The 23,034-nt window shown below is 35.3% G+C and overlaps 6 protein-coding genes and 1 long non-coding RNA gene across 7 annotated transcripts in view; 5 read left to right on the top strand and 2 right to left on the bottom strand.

Annotated features, from left to right (window-relative positions):
• The first annotated feature begins 250 nt into the window (after positions 1–250).
• On the top strand, positions 251–2,606 carry LOC149651533 (pre-mRNA-splicing factor RBM22). The gene is made up of 6 exons (XM_089848480.1): positions 251–437; positions 517–570; positions 629–791; positions 850–1,324; positions 1,798–2,168; positions 2,241–2,606. The coding sequence occupies exons 1-6, from the start codon at positions 384–386 to the stop codon at positions 2,531–2,533; spliced, it is 1,410 nt and encodes a 469-aa protein (XP_089704606.1). The 5' UTR covers positions 251–383; the 3' UTR covers positions 2,534–2,606.
• Positions 2,607–3,144: 538 nt separating this feature from the next.
• On the top strand, positions 3,145–11,138 carry ND-B22 (NADH dehydrogenase (ubiquinone) B22 subunit). The gene is made up of 4 exons (XM_089848490.1): positions 3,145–3,346; positions 9,916–10,058; positions 10,143–10,198; positions 10,914–11,138. The coding sequence occupies exons 1-4, from the start codon at positions 3,243–3,245 to the stop codon at positions 11,052–11,054; spliced, it is 444 nt and encodes a 147-aa protein (XP_089704616.1). The 5' UTR covers positions 3,145–3,242; the 3' UTR covers positions 11,055–11,138.
• A 154-nt stretch (positions 11,139–11,292) lies between these two features.
• LOC149651531 (N-acetylglucosamine transporter UNC93A-like) lies at positions 11,293–13,812 on the top strand. Its single transcript, XM_089848481.1, has 3 exons — positions 11,293–13,026; positions 13,085–13,355; positions 13,422–13,812. Exons 1-3 carry the CDS (start codon positions 12,208–12,210, stop codon positions 13,652–13,654), a joined length of 1,323 nt encoding a protein of 440 aa, XP_089704607.1. The 5' UTR covers positions 11,293–12,207; the 3' UTR covers positions 13,655–13,812.
• On the bottom strand, positions 13,724–14,528 carry strat (RAB interacting factor STRAT). The gene is made up of 2 exons (XM_089848491.1): positions 14,166–14,528; positions 13,724–14,105 (listed from the first exon to the last, which is right to left on the bottom strand). The coding sequence occupies exons 1-2, from the start codon at positions 14,292–14,294 to the stop codon at positions 13,863–13,865; spliced, it is 372 nt and encodes a 123-aa protein (XP_089704617.1). The 5' UTR covers positions 14,295–14,528; the 3' UTR covers positions 13,724–13,862.
• Positions 14,529–14,964: 436 nt separating this feature from the next.
• Positions 14,965–16,726, top strand: LOC149651529 (PSME3-interacting protein). The gene is made up of 6 exons (XM_089848484.1): positions 14,965–15,116; positions 15,273–15,439; positions 15,512–15,610; positions 15,685–15,807; positions 15,886–16,092; positions 16,151–16,726. The coding sequence occupies exons 2-6, from the start codon at positions 15,289–15,291 to the stop codon at positions 16,396–16,398; spliced, it is 828 nt and encodes a 275-aa protein (XP_089704610.1). The 5' UTR covers positions 14,965–15,116; positions 15,273–15,288; the 3' UTR covers positions 16,399–16,726.
• Positions 16,437–18,107, bottom strand: LOC149651528 (uncharacterized). The gene is made up of 2 exons (XR_016371263.1): positions 17,491–18,107; positions 16,437–17,137 (listed from the first exon to the last, which is right to left on the bottom strand). It is a non-coding gene; the product is annotated as an uncharacterized LOC149651528 (long non-coding RNA).
• The window catches only part of Cbp53E (Calbindin 53E), a 31,767-nt gene continuing 25,768 nt past the window's right edge, over positions 17,036–23,034 (top strand). Inside the window, exon 1 of the mRNA XM_089848483.1 lies at positions 17,036–17,143. The gene's annotated coding sequence lies outside the window, so the exon portion shown is untranslated. The remainder of the gene's footprint in view (positions 17,144–23,034) is intronic.

The following is a 23,034-nucleotide window of genomic DNA, read 5'->3' as shown; positions in this document are numbered from 1 at the left end:
GGCGTATACTCTTAGCTAATATGAAATGTAACGCAAAATAAACATTCCCCGTGTCGCTTCTATATTTTACTTATGGTAGATGTAGTAGATCTCGTAGATGGTCTTAGTTTAATTTTTATTATAAATTACACTAATTGAGACCATCTACTATCAGTAAAATATAGAAGCGACAAGGGGAATGTTTATGGTGCCACGATAATACTTTGATATTATTCCCAAATATCACTGTATCATCGTGGCTTCATAAGTTCATAAACATTCCCTTTGTCGCTTCTATATCTTACTGTTGGTAGTCCAAGTTCCAACTTAACCGGCGCACTAATAAAAAATTACGTTTTAATAGTTAAAATCGAAATTAATTAAGTAATTAGTTAATTTATATAATGGCAACATCGAAGGGAAGCAATACTTATAACAGATTAAATTGGGAAGATGCCGTAAGTCTTTCTTTCGTGTTTGAATTTAAAATGCTAAGCCTTGGTTTTAGTCTTAAGGTAAGGTTTGTTGTTACTAAAGGAATTTCCAGTTTTATGCCAGACGTGTTTGGGTGATAATCCATACATTAGGATGGTAAGCTTGATTATTATTTATGAAATAATTATTATTTTAATAAGTTTAAATGCTACAGACCAAAGAAAAGTTTGGGAAAGAGTGTAAGATATGTTCAAGACCCTTCACAGTGTTCCGTTGGTGCCCAGGAGCAAGAATGAGGTTTAAGAAGACGGAAGTCTGTCAAACTTGTAGTAGACAGAAGAATGTTTGTCAAACGTGTCTTCTGGACCTCGAATATGGTAAGCTTTTCGAGTATTTTGACTCTTAAATAACATTAACTTCGTAATTTTTTTCAAGGTCTTCCTGTCCAAGTTCGAGACCAAGCTTTGACTATTAAAGATGACATTCCAAAGTCTGAAGTTAACAAGGAGTATTATTCTCAAAATCTTGAAAGCCAGATTATGAATTTGGATAGTACCGAGCCTTATGGCCAACTAGGGAAGGCTCCAACTAGCGGAGAGCTTCTAATGAAACTGGCTCGTACTACACCTTATTACAAAAGAAACAGGCCTCATATCTGCAGTTTTTGGGTCAAAGGAGAGTGCAAACGAGGAGAAGAATGTCCCTACAGACACGAAAAACCTACTGACCCTGATGATCCATTAGCTGATCAAAATATCAAGGATCGTTTCTACGGATTAAATGATCCTGTGGCTGATAAACTTCTCAAGAGAGCCGCTGCTATGCCTAAACTCGAAGCCCCAGAAGATAGATCTATTACCACACTCTATGTTGGTAATTTGGATGAAGTTGTGGAAGAGAAAGATTTGAGGTTAGACTGGTTATAGTTGGTAAATCTTATAGTCAGATCATGGATGAAGAATGCGCGTGAGGAAATTTATTTTCACTCTACAGGATAGGCAACTCCCTATCTCGAACGACAGAATATTCTGTATACACTCTGTTACAACATCGGTTGTCAGCACGCGCAAAGCTAGGTCTCTATGTAATCTAGCCTTGCGCGTGCTGACAAGAGACAAAAAACTTCAGGATCTTCAGGATTTAAAATCGTTTAAAATATCCTGAAGTTTTTTGTCTCTTGTCAGCACGCACAAGGCTAGATTACATAGAGATCTAGCTTTACGCGTGCTGACAACCAATGTTGTAACAGAGTATATACAGAATAAGCTGTCGTTCGAGATACGGAGTTGCCGATCCTATAGCGTGAAAACAAATTTCAACCTCACGCGCATTCTTCATCCATGGTCAGATCTTAAGAAAACTAATTAAACTTTTTTATTTCAGAGATTATTTTTATCAATTTGGTGAAATTCGCTCAATAACAATGTTAGCGCGACAGCAGTGTGCCTTTATTCAATTTACGAGCAGAAATTCGGCTGAAGCGGCTGCTGAAAAATCCTTCAATAAAGTTATCATGGCTGGAAGAAGATTGACGATAAAATGGGGAAGATCCCAAGCTAAAACAAACGTAATCTTGAACAAGGAAGGAGAAATGAAGAGTCTAGAACCGGTACCTGGTTTACCAGGAGCTTTACCCATGCCCCCTGAAGAATTGAGGAACAATTACTTTAACCTTCCACCAACTTCTTTTCCACCACCACCTCATCATTTGGCTGCCTCAGGAATGATTGGATTCCCTCCTCCACCTCCTCCTGGTAATTAAATCGGTTTTAAACTTGAAACTCTTAATTAATTAATTAATTAATTAATTCATTTCTTTCTTATAGGCTTTCCATTCCCAACTCATTTCATGGGTATACCACCACCTAGTTTGTTGCCAACTGGTTCCCCAGTTGGACCACCACCTTCAGCCAGCCAATCCCAAGCAGTGGCGGCAGCTGGTGCTTCTACAAGTGGCGAGGCTTCAACAAGTTCCGCGCCTGCGTCAGATTCGGTGGCTAATAATCAAGATAATGGTAGTTCAACCACCACTGAAAGTAACCAGAATTGTATGGTTCCAATTCATTATCCAAGTCAGGATCCTCAAAGAATGGGCTCGCATGGATCTAGACCATCTTAAGAAATATCTTTGTATAACTTTATTGGTATTGGATCATGTTTGCCTTTAATAAAAAAACATCGTCTATGGTTTATATTGTTTCGTCCTTTATTAATAAACGCCAAAAAGACTAATTTAATTTAATTTAATTTAAATTCCGTCGTCTCGCCAGGAATCTGAATAATTTTGTCCAAGCGTTGCCTACGTTAATCAAGGCCTGTGCGTGGTGGCTTCGAAGGGGGGGGGGACTTTTAAGAAACGCGACTTCTTATTTTCTCCCTATTTTACCGCGAGATTCCATTGATAGCTGGACCGAAACGGGCGCGAAAATGAGCATTTAAAATTCTAAGGGCGAGAAAATGAACATTTCAAATTATTTAGGTCCAGCTATTAGCGCCTCAGGTGAGAGAATTTGGCAACTTAAATTGCCAAAATAAAAATAAAAATCGGCACCGCGCACAGGCCTTGATTAACGTAGGCAACGGTCCAATAGATGGCGCCGTTTACCATCATTGCGTTCAGTACCTTATGTCTCATGTAAAATACATAGTTATTATTGAGATCGGTAGCTAACCAATTAGATAGGTATCTTTTTCTGAACGCACCCATTTTTTCTGAAATTAACTCCATCTACTGGGGAAATTGGGCACGTGACCGCCATATTTGTTTATCCGAGCTAAAGGTTCGGAAGTCGGCGGATTGAGGTTTAAAATTCGCGTTAAAACAAGTTATGGCCGGTAATTATCTACAAACGAGAGTTTTAACTCATTCTCAAAAGGTTCTTAGTTTATATAAAAGAGCCGCCCGAAACATTGAATCGCATTCACTTTATCGGTAAGTAGATGATCATCTTTGTTTTCAAGTTAAGCCTTGGCCCATAATTTTTGTAGTGTTGGGTTAGGGAACTTAGGTAGAGCGGAGTAGGAAGGGGGGAAATATTTGTACTTTGAATTTTTTGAGGTCAAATCGTGATAGTATGCGTTAAAGGACATTTTTATAACGTATTTAAGTAAAATTACTTAATAAGACAACTTTGATTGCTAAGAGTAACGATAAAGTTACAAAGATTAGATGATATGGGATATGGTTATGAAAAGTTTAACTAATCTTTAGGGGGCAAGACTAAAGTACAGAAAAAATCGAATGTGCCTAAGGTTGCCTAAGGTCGGAAATCACTAAAATCCCAGTCGGGCGAAACGGCGGTAGAGGAAACTTCATCCTAAACGTTATTTTTCACCAAGGGGACCGATGGGGAGTAAAATACATTTAATTATAATTAAAAATGATTAACATTTTACGAATTTAAGCTTTTCTATCATTCAAAACATCTAATTCTTTAAAAAATAACGATTTACTTTGACGGCGTTAGGACCACTTAACTCCGCCCACAATTCTGTACTTTAGTCAGCTTAGGCCCCTTTATGTTTCTTAATTATCCCGGCCTAATTCATTTAATTATTTCAATTAAAACCAATGTTATGAATTAAAAAACACCCCCTTTCACCCACTGTAACTTTACACTTTATTTCCTTAAGTAATCCTTATTAAAACCACCCCAAATCACCCTTAGGCACCCGCTGAGTATGATATACTTTGTCAACCAATAATGAAACCGGATATTTCTGGCGGGTGATTCGAAAAATTCTGTACTTTAGTCTGTCGATCAATTTCGAGTTTATTTCCGAAAGTCGAGCAAATTAAATAAAACAATCGATTTAGAACGACTAATTATCATGGAAAAAGGCTTATTCAACATCTTTTATGATTATTCCATGCTAATTTAAAATTTTCGCCCCCTTAGGCACCCTAAAAAAGGCCATCTTTACACTTTAAACGCTTAAATTTTAATTATCAAGGTCTTCTTACACAATATAGCTTACAAATATAATTATAATTAAACAAATTAATGTGGTAAACCTTCATTTCTACCCTTTGGAAACCTCAAAACAACGAAATCCAAATATTCATCTTTAATTGATACGATAAAGGCTCGAAAGATGCCGGTAGTGCATGCGAGAAAGATATCTTCAACTTAACTCCTCCCACAATTCTGTACTTTAGTCAGCTTAGGCCCCTTTATGTTTCTTAATTAATTCGGGCTAATTCATTTAATTACTTCAATATAAACGAGTGGTATAAATTAAAAAACACCCCTTTTCATCCCCTTCAAATTTCCACTTAATTTTCTCAACTAATTCTTATTAATACGACCCCAAACTACTCTTAGGCACCCGCTGAGTATGATATATTTTGTCAACCAATAATCAAACCGGATATATCTGGCGGGTGATTCGAAAAATTCTGTACTTTAGTCAGTCGATCAATTTCGAGTTTTTTCGCGGAAATCGAGCAAATTAATCAAAACAATCGATTTAGAACGACTAATTATCATGGAAAAAGGCTTATTCAACATCTTTTATGATTATTCCATGCTAATTTAAAATTTTCGCCCCCTTAGGCACCCTAAAAAAGGCCATCTTTACACTTTAAACGCTTAAATTTTAATTATCAAGGTCTTCTTACACAATATAGCTTACAAATATAATTATAATTAAACAAATTAATGTGGTAAACCTTCATTTCTACCCTTTGGAAACCTCAAAACAACGAAATCCAAATATTCATCTTTAATTGATACGATAAAGGCTCGAAAGATGCCGGTAGTGCATGCGAGAAAGATATCTTCAACTTAACTCCTCCCACAATTCTGTACTTTAGTCAGCTTAGGCCCCTTTATGTTTCTTAATTAATTCGGGCTAATTCATTTAATTACTTCAATATAAACGAGTGGTATAAATTAAAAAACACCCCTTTTCATCCCCTTCAAATTTCCACTTAATTTTCTCAACTAATTCTTATTAATACGACCCCAAACTACTCTTAGGCACCCGCTGAGTATGATATATTTTGTCAACCAATAATCAAACCGGATATATCTGGCGGGTGATTCGAAAAATTCTGTACTTTAGTCAGTCGATCAATTTCGAGTTTTTTCGCGGAAATCGAGCAAATTAATCAAAACAATCGATTTAGAACGACTAATTATCATGGAAAAAGGCTTATTCAACATCTTTTATAATTATTCCATCCAAATTTAAAATTTTCGCCCCCTTAGGCACCCTAAAAAAGACCATTTTTACAATTTAAACGCTTAAATTTTAATTATGAAAGTCTTCTAACACAATAATAATTACAAATATAATTGTAATTAAACTAATTAATGTGGTAAACCTTCATTTGAACCCTTTGGAAACCTCAAAACAACGAAATCCAAATATGATATATATTCATCTTTAATTGATACCATAAAGGCTCGAAAGATGCCGGTAGTGCATGCGAGAAATATATCTTCAACTTAACTCCGCCCACAATTCTGTACTTTAGTCAGCTTAGGCCACTTTACGTTTCTTAATTATCCCGGCCTAATTCGTTTCATTATTTGAATATAAAGAAGTAGTAATAATTAAACAAAACACCTTCTTTCACCCCCTGTAATTTACCACTTTATTCTCTCAAGTAATCCTGATTAAATCTATCCCAAACCACCCTTAGGCACCCGCTGAGTAGGATATATTTTGTCAACCAATAATGAAACCGGATATTTCTGGCGGGTGATTCGAAAAATTCTGTACTTTAGTCTGTCGAGAAAATTCGAGTTTTTTCGCGGAAATCGAGCAAATTAATTAAAACAAACGATTTAGAAAAACTAATTAACATGGAAAAGGCATATTCAACATCTTTTATAAATATTTAACGCCAATTTAAAATTTTCGCCCCCTTAGGCACCCTAAAAAAGGCCATTATTACAATTTAAACGCTTAAATTTAACACAATATAGATTACAAATATAATTGTAATTAAACTAATTAATGAGGTAAACTTTCATTTCTACCCTTTGGTAACCTCAAAACAACCGAAACCAAATATGAAAAATATTCGACTTTTTTATCGCTTTAAAAAATACAATAAGCTAGTCTTCAAATATCATATCAATCACGATACCAATCTTCATTAAAACTAGTTAATTATTTTCATCCCCTTAATTAATGGCGTTACGAAAAAGGCTCTACACGTGTCGGGAGTGAACTTAACTCCGCCCACAATTCTGTACTTTAGTCAGCTTAGGCCACTTTACGTTTCTTAATTATCCCGGCCTAATTTGTTTCATTATTCCAATATAAACAAGTGGTATAAATTAAAAGAACACCCCTCTTTCACCCCTTGTAACAACTTACTGCAGCACAGGGGATATAATGAGTAAAGGTCAGGAAAACAAAATATAAAAACAAGGGCTTTAAACTATAAAATCAAAAGTAGAAGTTGAGTTGGGGTGAAATCTGAATCATCCACTGTCACTTTTAGCAAATCAATAACCTTTCAAACGGGTATAAAAAAACTAAAGGGGCATTGACAAAAACGAAAAAGGGACTGTGAGACGATATAACGGTTACATCCCTCTTCACTAAGATAAAAAATATATAGGTATAAATAATTTAGCTTAATATCTATATCAAAAGTTGCATTATTTTGATGGATACTTGAAACCGAAACCCAATTAAACTCTTAGGAAGCAATTAGCAACATACAATTTCTGAGAAAATATGAGAAAGACCATCCATAAGGTTGTGCAAGAGCTATAGATTTTACTATTCTAGTGGACTTTAATGCACGAACTTATCTCTTTCCCAATAATGACTGACATGGCAAGTTAATATGTTTGGGCATCGGCGTGTGTCACGCAGTGGTTTTACTTTATCATAGCGAAGAGCGAACTAGTCAATCTATGAACATAAAATAATTGAAAAAGAATGAACTACAAAATTATTTAAAACAAAAACTGTAGCGACAAAATTAAAAATAAACTATATAGCTAGTTGGAAGTAGAAAAATATAAACCAAATAGTTGCATCTGTAAAATAAATAATAAAATCTCTACAATCAGAGTGGTTCTGCGTCGGCTTAAGACGGCGACGGACTTCTTGGGGCCTCCGGCTGGATGTTCTTTGGCCAGGGAATTCTCAGTACGGGACCTCCTCTTATTTATAAACCCTTTTACCAAACCTAACAATAGCATGACGCACATCTTAGTCCTACCTTAATTTCTATTTTTTTAAATATAACACTCCTATGTTAAAACCCTTTGCATGGTTGCCAATACAGTAGTAATACATAAAAGTTAAAGGGACAAAGGGTAAAGATAATTGGTCTATGGCGAAGGTGAGTCGGACTTGAAGAAATGAGAAGAAAGGTGCACGATGTTGGTGACAGTGAGTCGGACCTAAATAAAAGAAGACGACCCAAGGGCTAGTAATAGCAGCCACATCGAGACCTTGATAATTAAAAGTTAAGCGTTTAAATTGTAATAATGGCCTTTTTTAGGGTGCCTAAGGGGGCGAAAATTTTAAATTGGCGTTAAATATTTATAAAAGATGTTGAATATGCCTTTTCCATGTTAATTAGTTTTTCTAAATCGTTTGTTTTAATTAATTTGCTCGATTTCCGCGAAAAAACTCGAATTTTCTCGACAGACTAAAGTACAGAATTTTTCGAATCACCCGCCAGAAATATCCGGTTTCATTATTGGTTGACAAAATATATCCTACTCAGCGGGTGCCTAAGGGTGGTTTGGGATAGATTTAATCAGGATTACTTGAGAGAATAAAGTGGTAAATTACAGGGGGTGAAAGAAGGTGTTTTGTTTAATTATTACTACTTCTTTATATTCAAATAATGAAACGAATTAGGCCGGGATAATTAAGAAACGTAAAGTGGCCTAAGCTGACTAAAGTACAGAATTGTGGGCGGAGTTAAGTTGAAGATATATTTCTCGCATGCACTACCGGCATCTTTCGAGCCTTTATGGTATCAATTAAAGATGAATATATATCATATTTGGATTTCGTTGTTTTGAGGTTTCCAAAGGGTTCAAATGAAGGTTTACCACATTAATTAGTTTAATTACAATTATATTTGTAATTATTATTGTGTTAGAAGACTTTCATAATTAAAATTTAAGCGTTTAAATTGTAAAAATGGTCTTTTTTAGGGTGCCTAAGGGGGCGAAAATTTTAAATTTGGATGGAATAATTATAAAAGATGTTGAATAAGCCTTTTTCCATGATAATTAGTCGTTCTAAATCGATTGTTTTGATTAATTTGCTCGATTTCCGCGAAAAAACTCGAAATTGATCGACTGACTAAAGTACAGAATTTTTCGAATCACCCGCCAGATATATCCGGTTTGATTATTGGTTGACAAAATATATCATACTCAGCGGGTGCCTAAGAGTAGTTTGGGGTCGTATTAATAAGAATTAGTTGAGAAAATTAAGTGGAAATTTGAAGGGGATGAAAAGGGGTGTTTTTTAATTTATACCACTCGTTTATATTGAAGTAATTAAATGAATTAGCCCGAATTAATTAAGAAACATAAAGGGGCCTAAGCTGACTAAAGTACAGAATTGTGGGAGGAGTTAAGTTGAAGATATCTTTCTCGCATGCACTACCGGCATCTTTCGAGCCTTTATCGTATCAATTAAAGATGAATATTTGGATTTCGTTGTTTTGAGGTTTCCAAAGGGTAGAAATGAAGGTTTACCACATTAATTTGTTTAATTATAATTATATTTGTAAGCTATATTGTGTAAGAAGACCTTGATAATTAAAATTTAAGCGTTTAAAGTGTAAAGATGGCCTTTTTTAGGGTGCCTAAGGGGGCGAAAATTTTAAATTAGCATGGAATAATCATAAAAGATGTTGAATAAGCCTTTTTCCATGATAATTAGTCGTTCTAAATCGATTGTTTTATTTAATTTGCTCGACTTTCGGAAATAAACTCGAAATTGATCGACAGACTAAAGTACAGAATTTTTCGAATCACCCGCCAGAAATATCCGGTTTCATTATTGGTTGACAAAGTATATCATACTCAGCGGGTGCCTAAGGGTGATTTGGGGTGGTTTTAATAAGGATTACTTAAGGAAATAAAGTGTAAAGTTACAGTGGGTGAAAGGGGGTGTTTTTTAATTCATAACATTGGTTTTAATTGAAATAATTAAATGAATTAGGCCGGGATAATTAAGAAACATAAAGGGGCCTAAGCTGACTAAAGTACAGAATTGTGGGCGGAGTTAAGTGGTCCTAACGCCGTCAAAGTAAATCGTTATTTTTTAAAGAATTAGATGTTTTGAATGATAGAAAAGCTTAAATTCGTAAAATGTTAATCATTTTTAATTATAATTAAATGTATTTTACTCCCCATCGGTCCCCTTGGTGAAAAATAACGTTTAGGATGAAGTTTCCTCTACCGCCGTTTCGCCCGACTGGGATTTTAGTGATTTCCGACCTTAGGCAACCTTAGGCACATTCGATTTTTTCTGTACTTTAGTCTTGCCCATCTTTAGGCCAGCAATTAGATATAACGTAGTGCTACTACGAGCTCGTTTTGATGAAAATAAAGACATAAAAGATTTGAGAGTGGCAGCTAAACTATTAGCTGATGGTGAAGAAGAGTTGCGTCAATGCCTACACCCACAGCCTAAAATATGTATGTTAAGTTGTTAATTAGTGTAGTATGGGAAATGGAAAAGCTATTTTTGAAGCTCATTATGGCTTCTTCTTTGACAAACAGTTCCCACCTCCCCAGGCGGTATTTTGTACGAAAGATACCCTACTTCACCTGATTGGGTAAAGAACTTTACTTTCTTCCTGAACCCCAATAGAGTAATTTCTTTTCCCATATATGGCAACGTCATAGCCCTCTATCTCTTACCTTAATGATATCCCCCCCACCCGCTTCCAGGGGCGCGAATAGGGAGCTAACAACTGGCTAGGGGGAAGAGATATTCTGACGTCACGCAGCCCCTCTCTGGTTGGAATTTTTGCGCGTAGAATACTGTTTCCAACCGTTAGGGGGGATGAAACTCCAGTAAGAGATAGAAGGGTGTGACGTTTCAGGGTCAGAACTGTTAGCTCCCTATACTATCTCAGTTGTGACGTCAGTTCCTAGGTAAAACGTCAAGGGCTTAGGTTTGGCAGAGGGCGGCCATGTTTGGTACCGCTTTGGTTCTATAGAGCTATTTCAGTGGGGGAAAAATTTCGTCTGCTACGAAAATTGGGCCTGCCTTTCAGTGTAGGGCGGCCATTTTATGAGGGTTTTCTCTATGGGCAAATAGCATTGGTGACGTAGCCATTACCCCCTCTGAAATAGCTCTATGGGCAAATAGCATGGTTGACGTCACACTAAGGCTTCTGAGATATCTCTATTCTATATTAAAAAATTGCCCCCAACGTTGGGGGGCAACACAGTTCACTCCCCCTCTCGACCGAAATTACTCTATTACACAATATGTTTGTCATGGCCTATTACTCACCAGCCCTATACTTCTTTAAATATCTAAAGGTTTTAGATTATTGGCATCCATTAGAAAAAGCTCAGTACCCGGAATACTTTGCTAGGCGTGAATTGCGCAAAAAACAATACATTGAAATGTGGGAGAAAAAATATGGAAAACCAGACCCATCTGAAGCTCACGCTCACTAACTTAATTCAAAAATAAAGAAATGTTAATAGTTCCCCCGATGTTATTTCGAAATAAAATAAAGCTTGTGTTATAATATAGTTTAATCGTGGTCTAACCAGTTTCTTGCGTTTTACCTAATTCCTAATCTTATTGTGGTTATTTTATATAATTTTGACGGGCGAGTTTGAGACCCTAATTGAATTATCACAACTTGTAAGACTCGTTTTCTTTACAAACCCGCCCATTGATAGAGCCAAATTCGTTTGTAAAAATGTCCCACTTTTTGAACTCTATAGGTCGAGGTCAGTTTTCCTCATGCTAAAATTCGCCAGCCACACCAACCCCTTTAGATAAAGGATAAAAAATCCATTTACATGTCCTTAAATCGCAGCCAGCAGAGATTAGACCTTGTTTTAAATGTTCGAGGCCTGAAGGCAGACCTATATTCTTCTAATTCGACACTGTTTAGAAAATTTTCTCTTTAAAATCTTTGGCCTAGATGCGGGCGAGCTCTTATAATAAACTTCCTAAAACCTGTTTCCCTAGTGCTAGTTTCTTTGCAAATTTAATTTCACTGGCTCGAGTTATGAATTAGTTTATGAACCAAAATATCAACGGAAAACATTTCAATATGGTTGTTTATGCAAATTAAGTGTATCCCTGTTGTTCTAAAATTAAACAGTCGCTCGTAAAATAGAAGTTTAACTATGGCGGAATTGCGTAGTATTACGCCATTAGAGTCCCTTAATCCTGATAAGTCTTCGGATGATGACGCGAACGTAAACAAAGCATTTTACCAACTTCACCCCGAGTACGGTCTCATTGGACTTAATGGTTCACCCTTTTTGGATACGAGAACGGAACAAAAATATGTTAATTCGGAAAATGTCAGATCCATTTCTGTTGATGTTCAAGTGGCCAATGTTGATGGTTCGAAGGAGAAACCTATTACCAAATCAATCATAATTAAGAATCTTATTGTTATAAGCTTCACCTTTCTGATTCTTTTCACCGCGTTTCATTCAAACGCCCATTTGCATCATAATCTTGATGATAATCAGGATTTGGGTATGTTACCGATCTTATTTCCATCCCAAAACAGCGATTTAGAGCGTGAAACACAAAATCTTTTGTTCTATAGGCACTGCATCTTTAAGTGTCGTATACGCTGCCATGATAATATCGTGTTTATTCGTTCCCCATTTATTTATTGGAGTGTTTGGTTTAAAGTTAACCATCATGATATCAATTGTTACATACGCGATTTACTTTTCGGCAAATTTTGACTTTACTTTTCGAGCGTTAATACCATCTTCCTTAATACTTGGTATTGGAGGGGCGCCTCTTTGGACCGCGAATTGCATCTATATAACTGAACTTGCGAAACATTATTCCGCGTTAGTAGCGAAAAACGACACTTACGATACACTGTTGGGCTTAATGGAAAGAATGGTCACGAAATTCTTCGCTATATTCTTCATGGTCTTTCAAACTGGACAAGTTTGGGGAAATATGATCGCTCATGGATTATTTTTGAACCCTCATCATGGTAGCTCTATAGTTTGCGAAACTACCTTCTTCAGTTGCACATATGGCTTAAAAAATAAGAGCGATTCCGCCTTAAAGAATCAAACGGTTAACTTAAACATTGGAAACTCAACAAGAAGCGCGACTTTATTCTATAAATTGCCGTTTGACAGTCATTCGTTTAATCATATTGATTCCGATGATTCTAATTACAATTACTTCGAGTACCTCTTTCCTGGAGTGTACACCGCGTCTGCTTTATTAGCCGCGGCGTTAATTTGGATGTTTCTTTTACCAATTGGATCGCAATACGAACACCCCAATTTGTCCTTATCATTTCTCAAAGAAATAATCGTTAAAAATAAGACGCTGACGCAATTAAAACATCCGTATCAAGCTCTATTGATTCCCATTACGGTTTTTAGCGGATTAGAACAAGCCTTTATAATCAATGATTTTGCAAAGGTAGTTGAAAGTAAGAGATTTTGATGTAATTGTATTATAATTCACGTAATCGTTTCAGGCATTACACAATGATTCTTGCTTCAATGTTAGCTACATTTTGATTTGTTTTGGGGTTTCAAACGCTTTTGCCTCACTTATGTTGGGCTGTTTAGCCAAGTATTCTGGACGCATAACTAAAGTCGCGTTAGGCGCTTCTTTAAGCGTTGCTGCTATTGCGACTCTCTACATTACCGAACATTATTTGAGCAACTTTCACAGCAAATTCCTCTATTATATTGTCGCTGCGTTATGGGGAGCTGGTGACGCTGTATGGCAAACCCAAATCAATTGTAAGTTTGTTGAAATAATTCTAAAAACGATGTATTTCATTTGTTTTTCGTTATTGTTTTACTTAGCAATCTATGGAGTATTTTTCATAGAAGAAGAGAGAATTTCGGCTTTTTGTAACTACCGGTTATGGGAGTCAGTTGGATTTCTTTTAGCGTATACTTATAGCCACGCAGACATTTGCTCAAAAACTAAAATTTTGTCGTTAGTAGTTGTATTATTTTTGGGTGTAATCTCTTATTTGGGTATAGAACTTCATATGGTTAAACCAAATGAGAATCCAAATATTCAACGTAGATGAAAAGGTAACGCTTAAGCCTGAAACTGAAACATCGAAGGATTTATGTAAAACTAAATCAATCAAAAAGTATTTATTGTTCAATATAATTTATTTTGTCAACTGGCTAAACAATGATTGTAAAAAATTATTCAAAAAAATTATAAGCCACTTAAATTTAATTGAGATTTAATTTATTTATTATTTTTTAGACAGCGATATTTAAGCGCTTTTAACAATAGCGCACTCTTTTTAAAGCCACAAAGGACTTTTGAGTCACGGTATCGTGGAATCCAATTGGTCCCGTATCACAATCAGCGCAAACTAGGTATTTTGTGGTCCCTTGAACTGTGTTGCTGAAACCAACGTTTTCAAAACCAAATATACTTTCAACGCACCAATAGTTTTTAAGGTTTTCGCCTTTAAGGTTATCAGCACTCTCTTCTTTAGATACTCTCGTGAACGGCAAATTGTGCTATAATTTTGTTGTGATTAAATTCCCTAGATTGATTCTGGCGTTGTTTGATATATTTACCTCACTGGAAATAAACGTAGCCGCTCCTGAATTTAATATTTTTGAGTTACACTTATCACAAACGATTATTTTAGCGTTTTTATTGCTGTCGTCCAGTAGGTCATTATTGGGTGTTTCCTCTTCGGACATTCTTAAGCCTTGGTCGATATGTAGGAAAATTACCGTATTAACTCGAATGTCTTTAAGTTAGCAACAGCGGTTTAATCTTAGTAATTACTAATATTAGTTACAATTTTATATATATATAGTTTGTTTTAATTTAAATCGTCAAAACAGCCAAACCTTATCAAAATATTTACAGAAAAACACCCCTGATACTAAGGTCAAATGTCAATCTTGCTAACAGGGTTGCCATATTGGGCTGTAAAGCCGCCAATTGGGCTTCTTCTCCAAAATATTGGCTGGAAATAAAAGGGTTGGCTGTTGGCTAGAAATTGGGCTTGTCGGGGCACTACCTCGGTTTTTCTTTGGCTTTCTGTACTTAAAATACCGCCAATAGGCGAAGATCATTAAAATGGCCAAAAAACTGAAAAATGGTACTGTCAAACCATTTGTGTAGCCTATAATTCGACAATTTATGGTTAAATAAAGTGGTTTCATTTTGTTTTGGGTTTTAAAAATGGTGTCAGTATGTAATATGCATTGAAATTTCTAAAAGAAAAACAAACTCCAAATTTTTACGATAAATTTTTGGCTTGTTTTTGGGCTGGTTGTTTAGATCTTAGGCAGTTTTTGGGCTTCTTTTCGAAACACCGATTGGCGGTTTTTTGGACTTGTTTCCAATTTCATTTTGGCGGTTTGAAGGTTTTCAATCTGGCATCCCTGCTACTTGCTAGTAGAAGAAGCAGACGAATTTAGAGCTTTTTTTCAACTTGAGTGACGTGTTTTTAATTATTCTCAGTGTTAATGAGGTTAGAATGTATAATTGATTATAAGATATTTGTAAACAAGGTAATATAATTTGTTAATAATATAAATTAATCGTTTAAAGTGTTATTTTTAACACTTAAGTGTACGAGAATAGCTTTTAACCGCGTATTTTAACTAAGCCTTGGCGCTTATAAGTAAGGCATCTTTTTATTTAAGTTCTTAATTAACTTTTATTAGCAATAATAAGTTAATTATGGAACCATCGGCACCTTCGGCTAGTGGAGCGGCGAGTGCAGCAGCTCTACCTAAGTTTAAATCTTTTGTATCTGAAGCTGACATTGCAGAAATTAAAAAGAAACGTCAAGAAGAATGGGAGAAAGTTCGTAAAAATGAGGATCCCATAGGTAAAAATTTCCCCTTCTCTCATATATATAAAGTTTTTGGATAAATTGTTAGTTTTCTGGTGATAATTAAAGAGGTACCAGAGGAGGAATATGATCCCAGATGTTTATATGATCGTTTAAAAGAGCAAAAAGATAAAAAACAAACAGATTATGAAGAAGCTCATAAACTAAGTAAAATTTTTTTTTTTCTTCGGAACTTTCAGTTATTACTTAGGGCTAGTTTTAATTTTAAATTATTCGCCTAGAAAATCTAATTCGTGGTTTAGATGATGATGAAGTCTCATTTCTCGAATTAGTGGACAAAACCAAGTTAGAAATAGAAAGCAAAATCATTAATGAAGAAAAACACGAAATTAATGAGTTTAGGATATCCTTTTTTTATTAATTTATCTAGTGTCTTTTTAACCAAAAATTAAGAAAATTAGTTCCTTAATTAAATAAACACAAAGCTGTAGCCCATTTATCCGAAGAATCCCAGCAACAACAGTTAACCGAAATTAAAAAGAAACTTCTGAGCTCGGAAAATGCTGCCAGCAAAAAATTATCAAAACAACAGGATTTATTATCGAAAGCTGTAAAAAGAAAAAGTTCAACTGGGGGAGAAAGTAGCGGTGGAAATAGTTCAGAGAAATCGGTTAAGAAAACTAAAACTGGTGAGAATTAATATTAGGACTCTTATTTAATTCTTTTAATTTAAATTAATGTTTATAGAAGATACAGAGTCATCCATCCAGTCAACAGCTATTAATGAAGTGAACAGAACTTTAATCCAAACTTCAGTTCCTTCCAGTTTAACTTGTATCGGAGTTTTACCCGGTTTGGGAGAATATAATTCCGATAGCAGCGATTCTGAGAACTCTTCTGATAGTAGTTCCCCTCCTTTATCTTCCTATGAAGCCTTTGATTTAGTTGGCAGGAGGATAATTCATCAAGTATCACAAGCTAAATCTTCAAATTAATAAAATAAAAATAAAAACAAACAAACAAACTTTTCAAATAAATTGAAAAATAAACCAAAGTTTTTACTTTCTTTACATTATTTCAACATTTCTTTTCTTTTTTAATATCAGTATGTACAGGATATAAATTAATTAATAGGACTTAAAATTCTAGATTCAAAATAAACAGTCTAAAATTATTAGTCAATGGGTAAATTATTGGTATTAGACTCAGAAAGTCATTATTGGAAAACGTTGTCATAAAATTAGACATTTTTTTTCTTCAGAGGTTCATGTAGTTTTGCTAAAACAAGCAAATTTTGAAATAAAAATAATGCTATCAACTTTATTCTTGCGTCTATGTACATAGCGCGAGCAGCTTGCGTCGTTGAGCGCGTGGTTGAGTGGGCTATGGAATGTATGAATGTTTAATTTGGCGCCAAAGTTTTTTTTATCTCTGATTGGATGGAGGTTTCAGGAGGGAGGGGGGCTTTCGCGCCTTTTTTTGCAATTGTACTCATCCAAGTGTTATTTTTTCCGGACTCATCCGTCTCTCTCGAGAAATAAATAATATATTTGGTAAGACTTAATTAATTTCAAGTGAATGTAAGCAATAATTAGGCTTAGTTAATCAATAAAACAATAGAAGTGAATCTCATGTTTCAATTATTTACGTAAACTTCGGAAGTTGAAGGCAAGAACAATGACGGCGCCATTTTTGCACCACCATCACGTGATCTGCTCCGAACGCCGGAAGATGCTGTTGGTATGTAATTAACTTTAATTTATCCTTGTTATTAATTTAAAGGTAATATCGGAATAATTTAGGCGCTTTTAGGCTTTCATAGAAAAAATGTTCAGTTTTTAGCCTAAGCCCTTTGTTGCACAGTACCTCATAGGTTTATTTTGCTGTTGACCAAGGCTTAACTGGGGTCATGGTCACATTTGCCTTTTTTATGTCCCCATCGTCAAAATTAATAGGAAATAGGCTAAATTTAAGGCCCATTAATGTTTTTTTTTATATAAAACTCGAAAGGGTGTGGAGTCCAACCCGCCAAATCTAACAAGTCATTGCCTGCCACCTATCCCACGATGTAATTAAGAAATCATTACCTTTGATTACGCTCTCCCACTCTTTTTCATTATGATCTAATTAAATAAAAAGGGCTAGTTTAAGAACATCGGGCGGGTGATATCGACCTCATAATTTTTTTCTACGAAGGTAAAGGTTTATAAAGGGACACTAAATCAGAAAAAGACGCCCTTCGTTTAGGCATATAAGTTTTTAATAATGAGAAATTAATGTCTAAGCCTAATAACTCGTCCGCATCATTTGTTGTAGCATTGTCCCTTGAATTCGACGTTACTGTAGTCAATTTACCCTTAAATAAATCTAAAAATAACTTGTTTTCTCCATCCCTACAATCATGAATCGAGCAATCTAAAATACGTTCGTTTTCTAAGCCTAATTAGGGCCTTGGTTTAACCTTGAGAAGCTTACTAGGACAGTATCACTCAATTAACGTTGGTCCGCGAGATTAGTCTCAATCTTTCGAGATCAATTCCATCCCGTACATCTTCCTTTCCCCAATCCCAATCCCATTCCCGAGAAGGAGGTTTCCTTTGGAACATATTTTCCTTCTCTGTAAACGAACTTGTAGAGTAATATAACGGGAGAAGCAGTTCTGATTTCGCTCTCTTAAATCTATTTGAGACCTTCATCTCCTATTTATTGCCTCTATGCTTTTAACTCGGAGGAACTCGTTGCAAAAACCCCATGGTCAGGTTGCTTCTTATATTATCGACTTTACTGAGAAATGGGTCATCCCTTGTGGTGCAGTCAAGATGAACGAGAACGACCTCTCGGCTATCATCCTCTAAAAAATAAATCCTCTGACTCTGATAACTGGTTTCATAGATAGAGGCTAGTTTTTCCATAAGGCAGGGAGTCAATAAATAAGTCCCAATACTTTTACCATAACCCCCACCTTCCTTTTAAGTACATTTTCCAATCGAAAATCACTATAACTCTTGGATGGAGTCTTGCCCAAGGGTGATTAGATCCGTGGTTGATTTTGCTTACAACCAATTTTTTTATTTTATACATTTATTATTATATTTATGTCTCACCATATTGGGTTCGGAATCGTTATAAAGACACGATTGAAATGCCCCAATAGACAAATAAATAGGCCAAATTTCTTGGAAAATTTACATTCAATGGGATGCTTTAGTAAATTGAACTTGGAGATCACCAGATATCGCTAGCTCATTTTTTAATAACCGAAACCTTTTATTATATTTTTTGACAACGTTGATTGACAATTAGGTCCCACGTGGGTTTTTTTTTCTTTCTTGGTTTTTACCGTTTCTAAGATAAGTGCTTTAAAGGGGAAGTTTTAGTAGAAACAAGAACCCCTTGTAAGACGTGAGAAAGAAGGTTTGAATTTTTAATATCTTGAACTTCGAAACTCCACCGTAGTTGAACCCGATGATGTTACTCGTAGAAAACCTATTTACTTACGATAAACTCCACTTTTTGTAAGAGTGGATTATTCAATATGTTTCCATAAAGTTTGACATGGTTTTCGTAAAGCTCTATATAGGTTACTTCCTTTCTTTCATAACAAAAAGTGATATCTAGTTTACTAGGGACAAGGTATAAGATGCCTAAGTATTCGCGCGCCATAGTCCCAGTCCCCCTTTCAAAATACAAGGGGGGACGTAAAAGGAGGCCGGGCTTTTTCGCCTCTCCTCAGTCGGAAAATACGTAATTTTCGTCATTCGCGTCGCGATGACGTGAGTTTTCAAGAACCAATGAGATGCTGGTTGTAATTTAGAGGCGGGGATTAACTCCGGACCTACGTTTGGGACTGGAGATAAAGCTGGAAATGTGGCGAATTTATACCTTCTTCCTAATAAACTAGATATCACTTCTTGATCATACCAAAAAGATATGTTCCTGATGCTATCCCTTTAAACCTCCCACTCATGTCCTTATTCAAAAATATATTCCTCACTAACCGAAATTAAAGTGGCCTGTCACCAACCTGTCATTTGTCAAAATCAGAACCGAGATTTTTAGTCTATTACTATCCTAACTCAGGTACATGTATACGTAACTTGAAACTGCGGTAAAAAGATAAAACTTTGTAAAGAAATAACACCCATGCCTTTATACAGGATAGAAGTAGTGTTTTCGACACTGCAGCTTTTATTGTCTTTTGAAACTAAACAGGGTGCGATGTTGATGATGAGAGTTGTCAAACTAGGCTTAGCAAACATTTTAACTAAAACAAACGTTGGGTTCTCGGTTTCGTCTAGTTTTTGGTAAATAAGGACCCTTTCGATGTAATTCGCAGACCTACTCTTAACCGGAAATTATACCAACTTCTGTCGCAAACAAGGGCTTAGATAAGTGAAACCATTGTTTTAGCCTTGGCTGCAAAAAGAAAAAGAAAAAGAAAAACCTTAGAATATATTATTTGAAACGAAAGTCAAAGTCGGCTTTGGACTTCTTTGTCTTTATATTATTTTGGCGGGAAAGATGCCGCCTTCGTTGTCATAGTTACCGGCAGCTTTTCTTTAGCTTTGACACAAAACAATTCTATTTTAGGCCTAAAAAAGATATTGCTTTTCTTGCCTACCGTATATAAGTCGGATAGAAAATAAAAATATTCCTTCCAAATTTGAAGAGTTCGAACTTTGCTTGACTGGTTTTGAGGTTAGGCTTAGCATTTTTCTTATTTTTATTTTTAGTAAATTTCCAGGCCATTTACTTTTCATATCAGTTTAGGCTTACGAAATCTCGTTATTATTTTTCAAACCCCTACCATCTTATTTGCATATTAATTATTATAAAATAGGGTTTTGCTGAAAATTTTTGAACGTGTTGACCATTTTCGAGAGGAAAAAAAGCTTTATAAAGGGAAGGTGAAGTGTAAAATTAATCTATTCGTTTTAAATGAAATATGAATTGATTTTGATTTTTTTTTAAATAGTTTGGAGTTATTCCTGTATAAATCTTACAATTAGTGTTAGAATAAATTAAAAATAGCTTAATTTTCCTCTTTACCTTCCCTTTAACTTAAAATAAAATGACGCGTGTAGAAACGGGTGCCCACGTTAGGCCTATAATGTCAAAATTATTCCGAGCGTAAATTTCAGCCTGGAAAACTTTGTTCGGAGTAAATTTTGGATGTTTAGTAGCGTGTATATACCGTCTTTAATTCATCTGCTAGATGGAAAAGAGCCTAATATAAAAAACAAAATAAAGGGGGGAAAATGAATAATCGCGTTGGTAACGAAAGTTTTTAGCGGCGGTTTTGGAGAGGGGGTCGTTAGATTGACCTAGAGTCCGAAAAGGCCCTTTTTAATATTCTTGGCTTGTTGATAAATTTTTAGCTGACCCTGCAAACCACAGTCGCTTTTTTTAAAAAAGAAAAAGATTTCCAGCCAAAATCTTAACCTAAAGGGAAAGTAGTACATTCTTTTCCGCATATTTCTTGTTGATGTCAAATATTGCTTGACTGATTCAGACTGAACGTTATTTTTCTTGAAATCTCTAATCGCGGTCAACCACGATTTTCTATATGAAAGACAGGACAATATCTTGTCAGGGGAGTTTTGGGTTGGTTTTCTAGGAGCCATTTTTAAAGATTGCGTCATATTCTAATTAAAACCTTTAAGCCTATCTCATAGGTTGTAATAAAGCCAAATATTAAGTATGAGCTGTTGAAAGATAAGGACTTGATTCCATAAGAAAGGCTTCTGATTAAATTTCGCAACACCAACATTTTACAAAATGGCCACGAATTGGGAAAACTCGAGGGGGTAGACACTTAATAACTCAGGTGTACAATATGTCTTGAACTCAATGTACTGTCAAAGCTGAACTGTGAGTTCCGAAGGTTTTGAACTCAATGTACTGTCAAAGCTGAACTGTGAGTTCCGAAGGTTTTGAACTCAATGTACTGTCAAAGCTGAACTGTGAGTTCCGAAGGTTTTGAACTCAATGTACTGTCAAAGCTGAACTGTGAGTTCCGAAGGTTTTGAACTCAATGTACTGTCAAAGCTGAACTGTGAGTTCCGAAGGTTTTGAACTCAATGTACTGTCAAAGCTGAACTGTGAGTTCCGAAGGTTTTGAACTCAATGTACTGTCAAAGCTGAACTGTGAGTTCCGAAGGTTTTGAACTCAATGCACTGTCAAAGCTGAACTCTTTTGAACTCAGGTGTACACAGAGATCCAGAGCGTCTACCCCCTCGGGAAAACTGTCAATTTTAGCAGTTAATACCTTTTGTACCGTCGTACAAGACGCAAAAAAATACAGTATAAAATGTATGAACCATTTATAAAAATGAAGGCGGAAAAGAATTACGCTGACCTTTAATTTTTCAAAGCTTTATTACAATTATTATTTTAATAATTAATAAAGAAAAATAATTTAATTTCAAGACCCTCCGCTCGTAATACCTTCATTAAACGTTTATTAAACTCATATCATGCATCAAAATGATGTCACCTAACGTGTATTATAAGGTGTAACACTTAATATAATATAAAAACAAACCATAGAGAAAATTAGAATCGGAAAAGGGGTGAGGTGAACCATACCGAAATAATTATATTTGGGTGTGGTTCAATGAAACCATTTTCTAATAATATTATAACTAAAGCCCTATAGCTAGACACTCCATAAAAAAATAAAACACAAACCAAGTTTAATAAAGTTCTCCATTCCATATTTGCAAATCCGATTAATGTCGAGTGCTTTGGAGTTTTTCTCTTTAAACACAAAGATGAAAATATTTCTCGCTTTAGAAAAAAAAGGGTTCTCTAAGCCTAAAGGTTGGTTTCACCCCCGGACACAGGTGTGTAAGGGTGTAAACATTTCTACAGGGGCGTATTGAAAATATATGGAGTGGTTTCAGCCTAAATGTTGGCTTCACCTAAAGACACATTATTTATTTATTTGCAATTTAGGTTTTAAACCTAGTCTAGGAGGATGATTTGGCCATTTATACCAGGAGGTGAGGCTACTTGGTAAATTGTTACTGCACTTTGTTTGCCAAGTAACCTGGTCTACTGGTGTAAATTGTCAAATCAATCCTTGTAGTCTGAAAACTATGTGTAGACCTGAAACCTGAATAATAGTTGGGTTTTGATCTATACCACACTGTATATTTATTAAAAAAAGGGTTGTGGAAAGCATTTTCGTTGTGTTTTAAAATATTCATAGTTTGAACTATATTATTTTTTTTTGGTTATATGTAAATAAGTCACTGTGGCTCTTTACTTTAAGGTTTGAATTTTTTATTTTGTACTTCAAAGTAGCCAAGGCTTAGCTTATATACGTCGCTTACGATTTATTCTCCTTTCTATATATATATATAAATGCATGTAGGTATAAATTCGAAACCGCCTTATCACGGTAGGACACACTTTGAAAACACAATACAAGTACATTCGTATTGGTTTAGTTACTTTCACCTTAAATGTGTACCGAATACAAACCTAACTTTAAGCCTAACCACCAGCGACTAACCTTACCTTTGTCTGTAGTTTAAAATCACATCGATAAAGTGTTTTACCTCAGTTTTTTTCCCCCCATTGCAGGTACTAGCTGTTACATTACCATATGCAGTTGCATCCCTGT

The sequence above is a fragment of the Phalangium opilio genome, unplaced genomic scaffold (genome assembly GCF_054372755.1).
Source record: "Phalangium opilio isolate 3A_F unplaced genomic scaffold, DU_Popi_V2 ptg000082l_1, whole genome shotgun sequence".
In the NCBI taxonomy this organism is placed as follows: domain Eukaryota; kingdom Metazoa; phylum Arthropoda; class Arachnida; order Opiliones; family Phalangiidae; genus Phalangium; species Phalangium opilio.
Note: the sequence above shows the minus strand (reverse complement) of the source record. Positions and strands in the feature narration are given on the sequence as shown.

Bases quoted from the DNA above. Each gene is read 5' to 3' on its own strand.
- strat (XM_089848491.1), bottom strand. From the start codon at position 14,294: ATGTCCGAAGAGGAAACACCCAATAATGACCTACTGGACGACAGCAAT. The intron at 14,106-14,165 runs GTAAATATATCA...ACAAAATTATAG, and splicing joins CTACGTTTATTTCCAGTGAG to CACAATTTGCCGTTCACGAG.
- LOC149651533 (XM_089848480.1), top strand. From the start codon at position 384: ATGGCAACATCGAAGGGAAGCAATACTTATAACAGATTAAATTGGGAA. The intron at 438-516 runs GTAAGTCTTTCT...TTGTTACTAAAG, and splicing joins GATTAAATTGGGAAGATGCC to GAATTTCCAGTTTTATGCCA. The intron at 2,169-2,240 runs GTAATTAAATCG...TCTTTCTTATAG, and splicing joins CCCTCCTCCACCTCCTCCTG to GCTTTCCATTCCCAACTCAT.
- LOC149651529 (XM_089848484.1), top strand. From the start codon at position 15,289: ATGGAACCATCGGCACCTTCGGCTAGTGGAGCGGCGAGTGCAGCAGCT. The intron at 15,440-15,511 runs GTAAAAATTTCC...TGATAATTAAAG, and splicing joins TAAAAATGAGGATCCCATAG to AGGTACCAGAGGAGGAATAT. The intron at 15,611-15,684 runs GTAAAATTTTTT...TTATTCGCCTAG, and splicing joins TGAAGAAGCTCATAAACTAA to AAAATCTAATTCGTGGTTTA.
- ND-B22 (XM_089848490.1), top strand. From the start codon at position 3,243: ATGGCCGGTAATTATCTACAAACGAGAGTTTTAACTCATTCTCAAAAG. The intron at 10,059-10,142 runs GTATGTTAAGTT...TTTGACAAACAG, and splicing joins ACACCCACAGCCTAAAATAT to TTCCCACCTCCCCAGGCGGT. The intron at 10,199-10,913 runs GTAAAGAACTTT...AAATATCTAAAG, and splicing joins ACCCTACTTCACCTGATTGG to GTTTTAGATTATTGGCATCC.
- LOC149651531 (XM_089848481.1), top strand. From the start codon at position 12,208: ATGATAATATCGTGTTTATTCGTTCCCCATTTATTTATTGGAGTGTTT. The intron at 13,027-13,084 runs GTAGTTGAAAGT...TAATCGTTTCAG, and splicing joins TAATCAATGATTTTGCAAAG to GCATTACACAATGATTCTTG. The intron at 13,356-13,421 runs GTAAGTTTGTTG...TGTTTTACTTAG, and splicing joins ATGGCAAACCCAAATCAATT to CAATCTATGGAGTATTTTTC.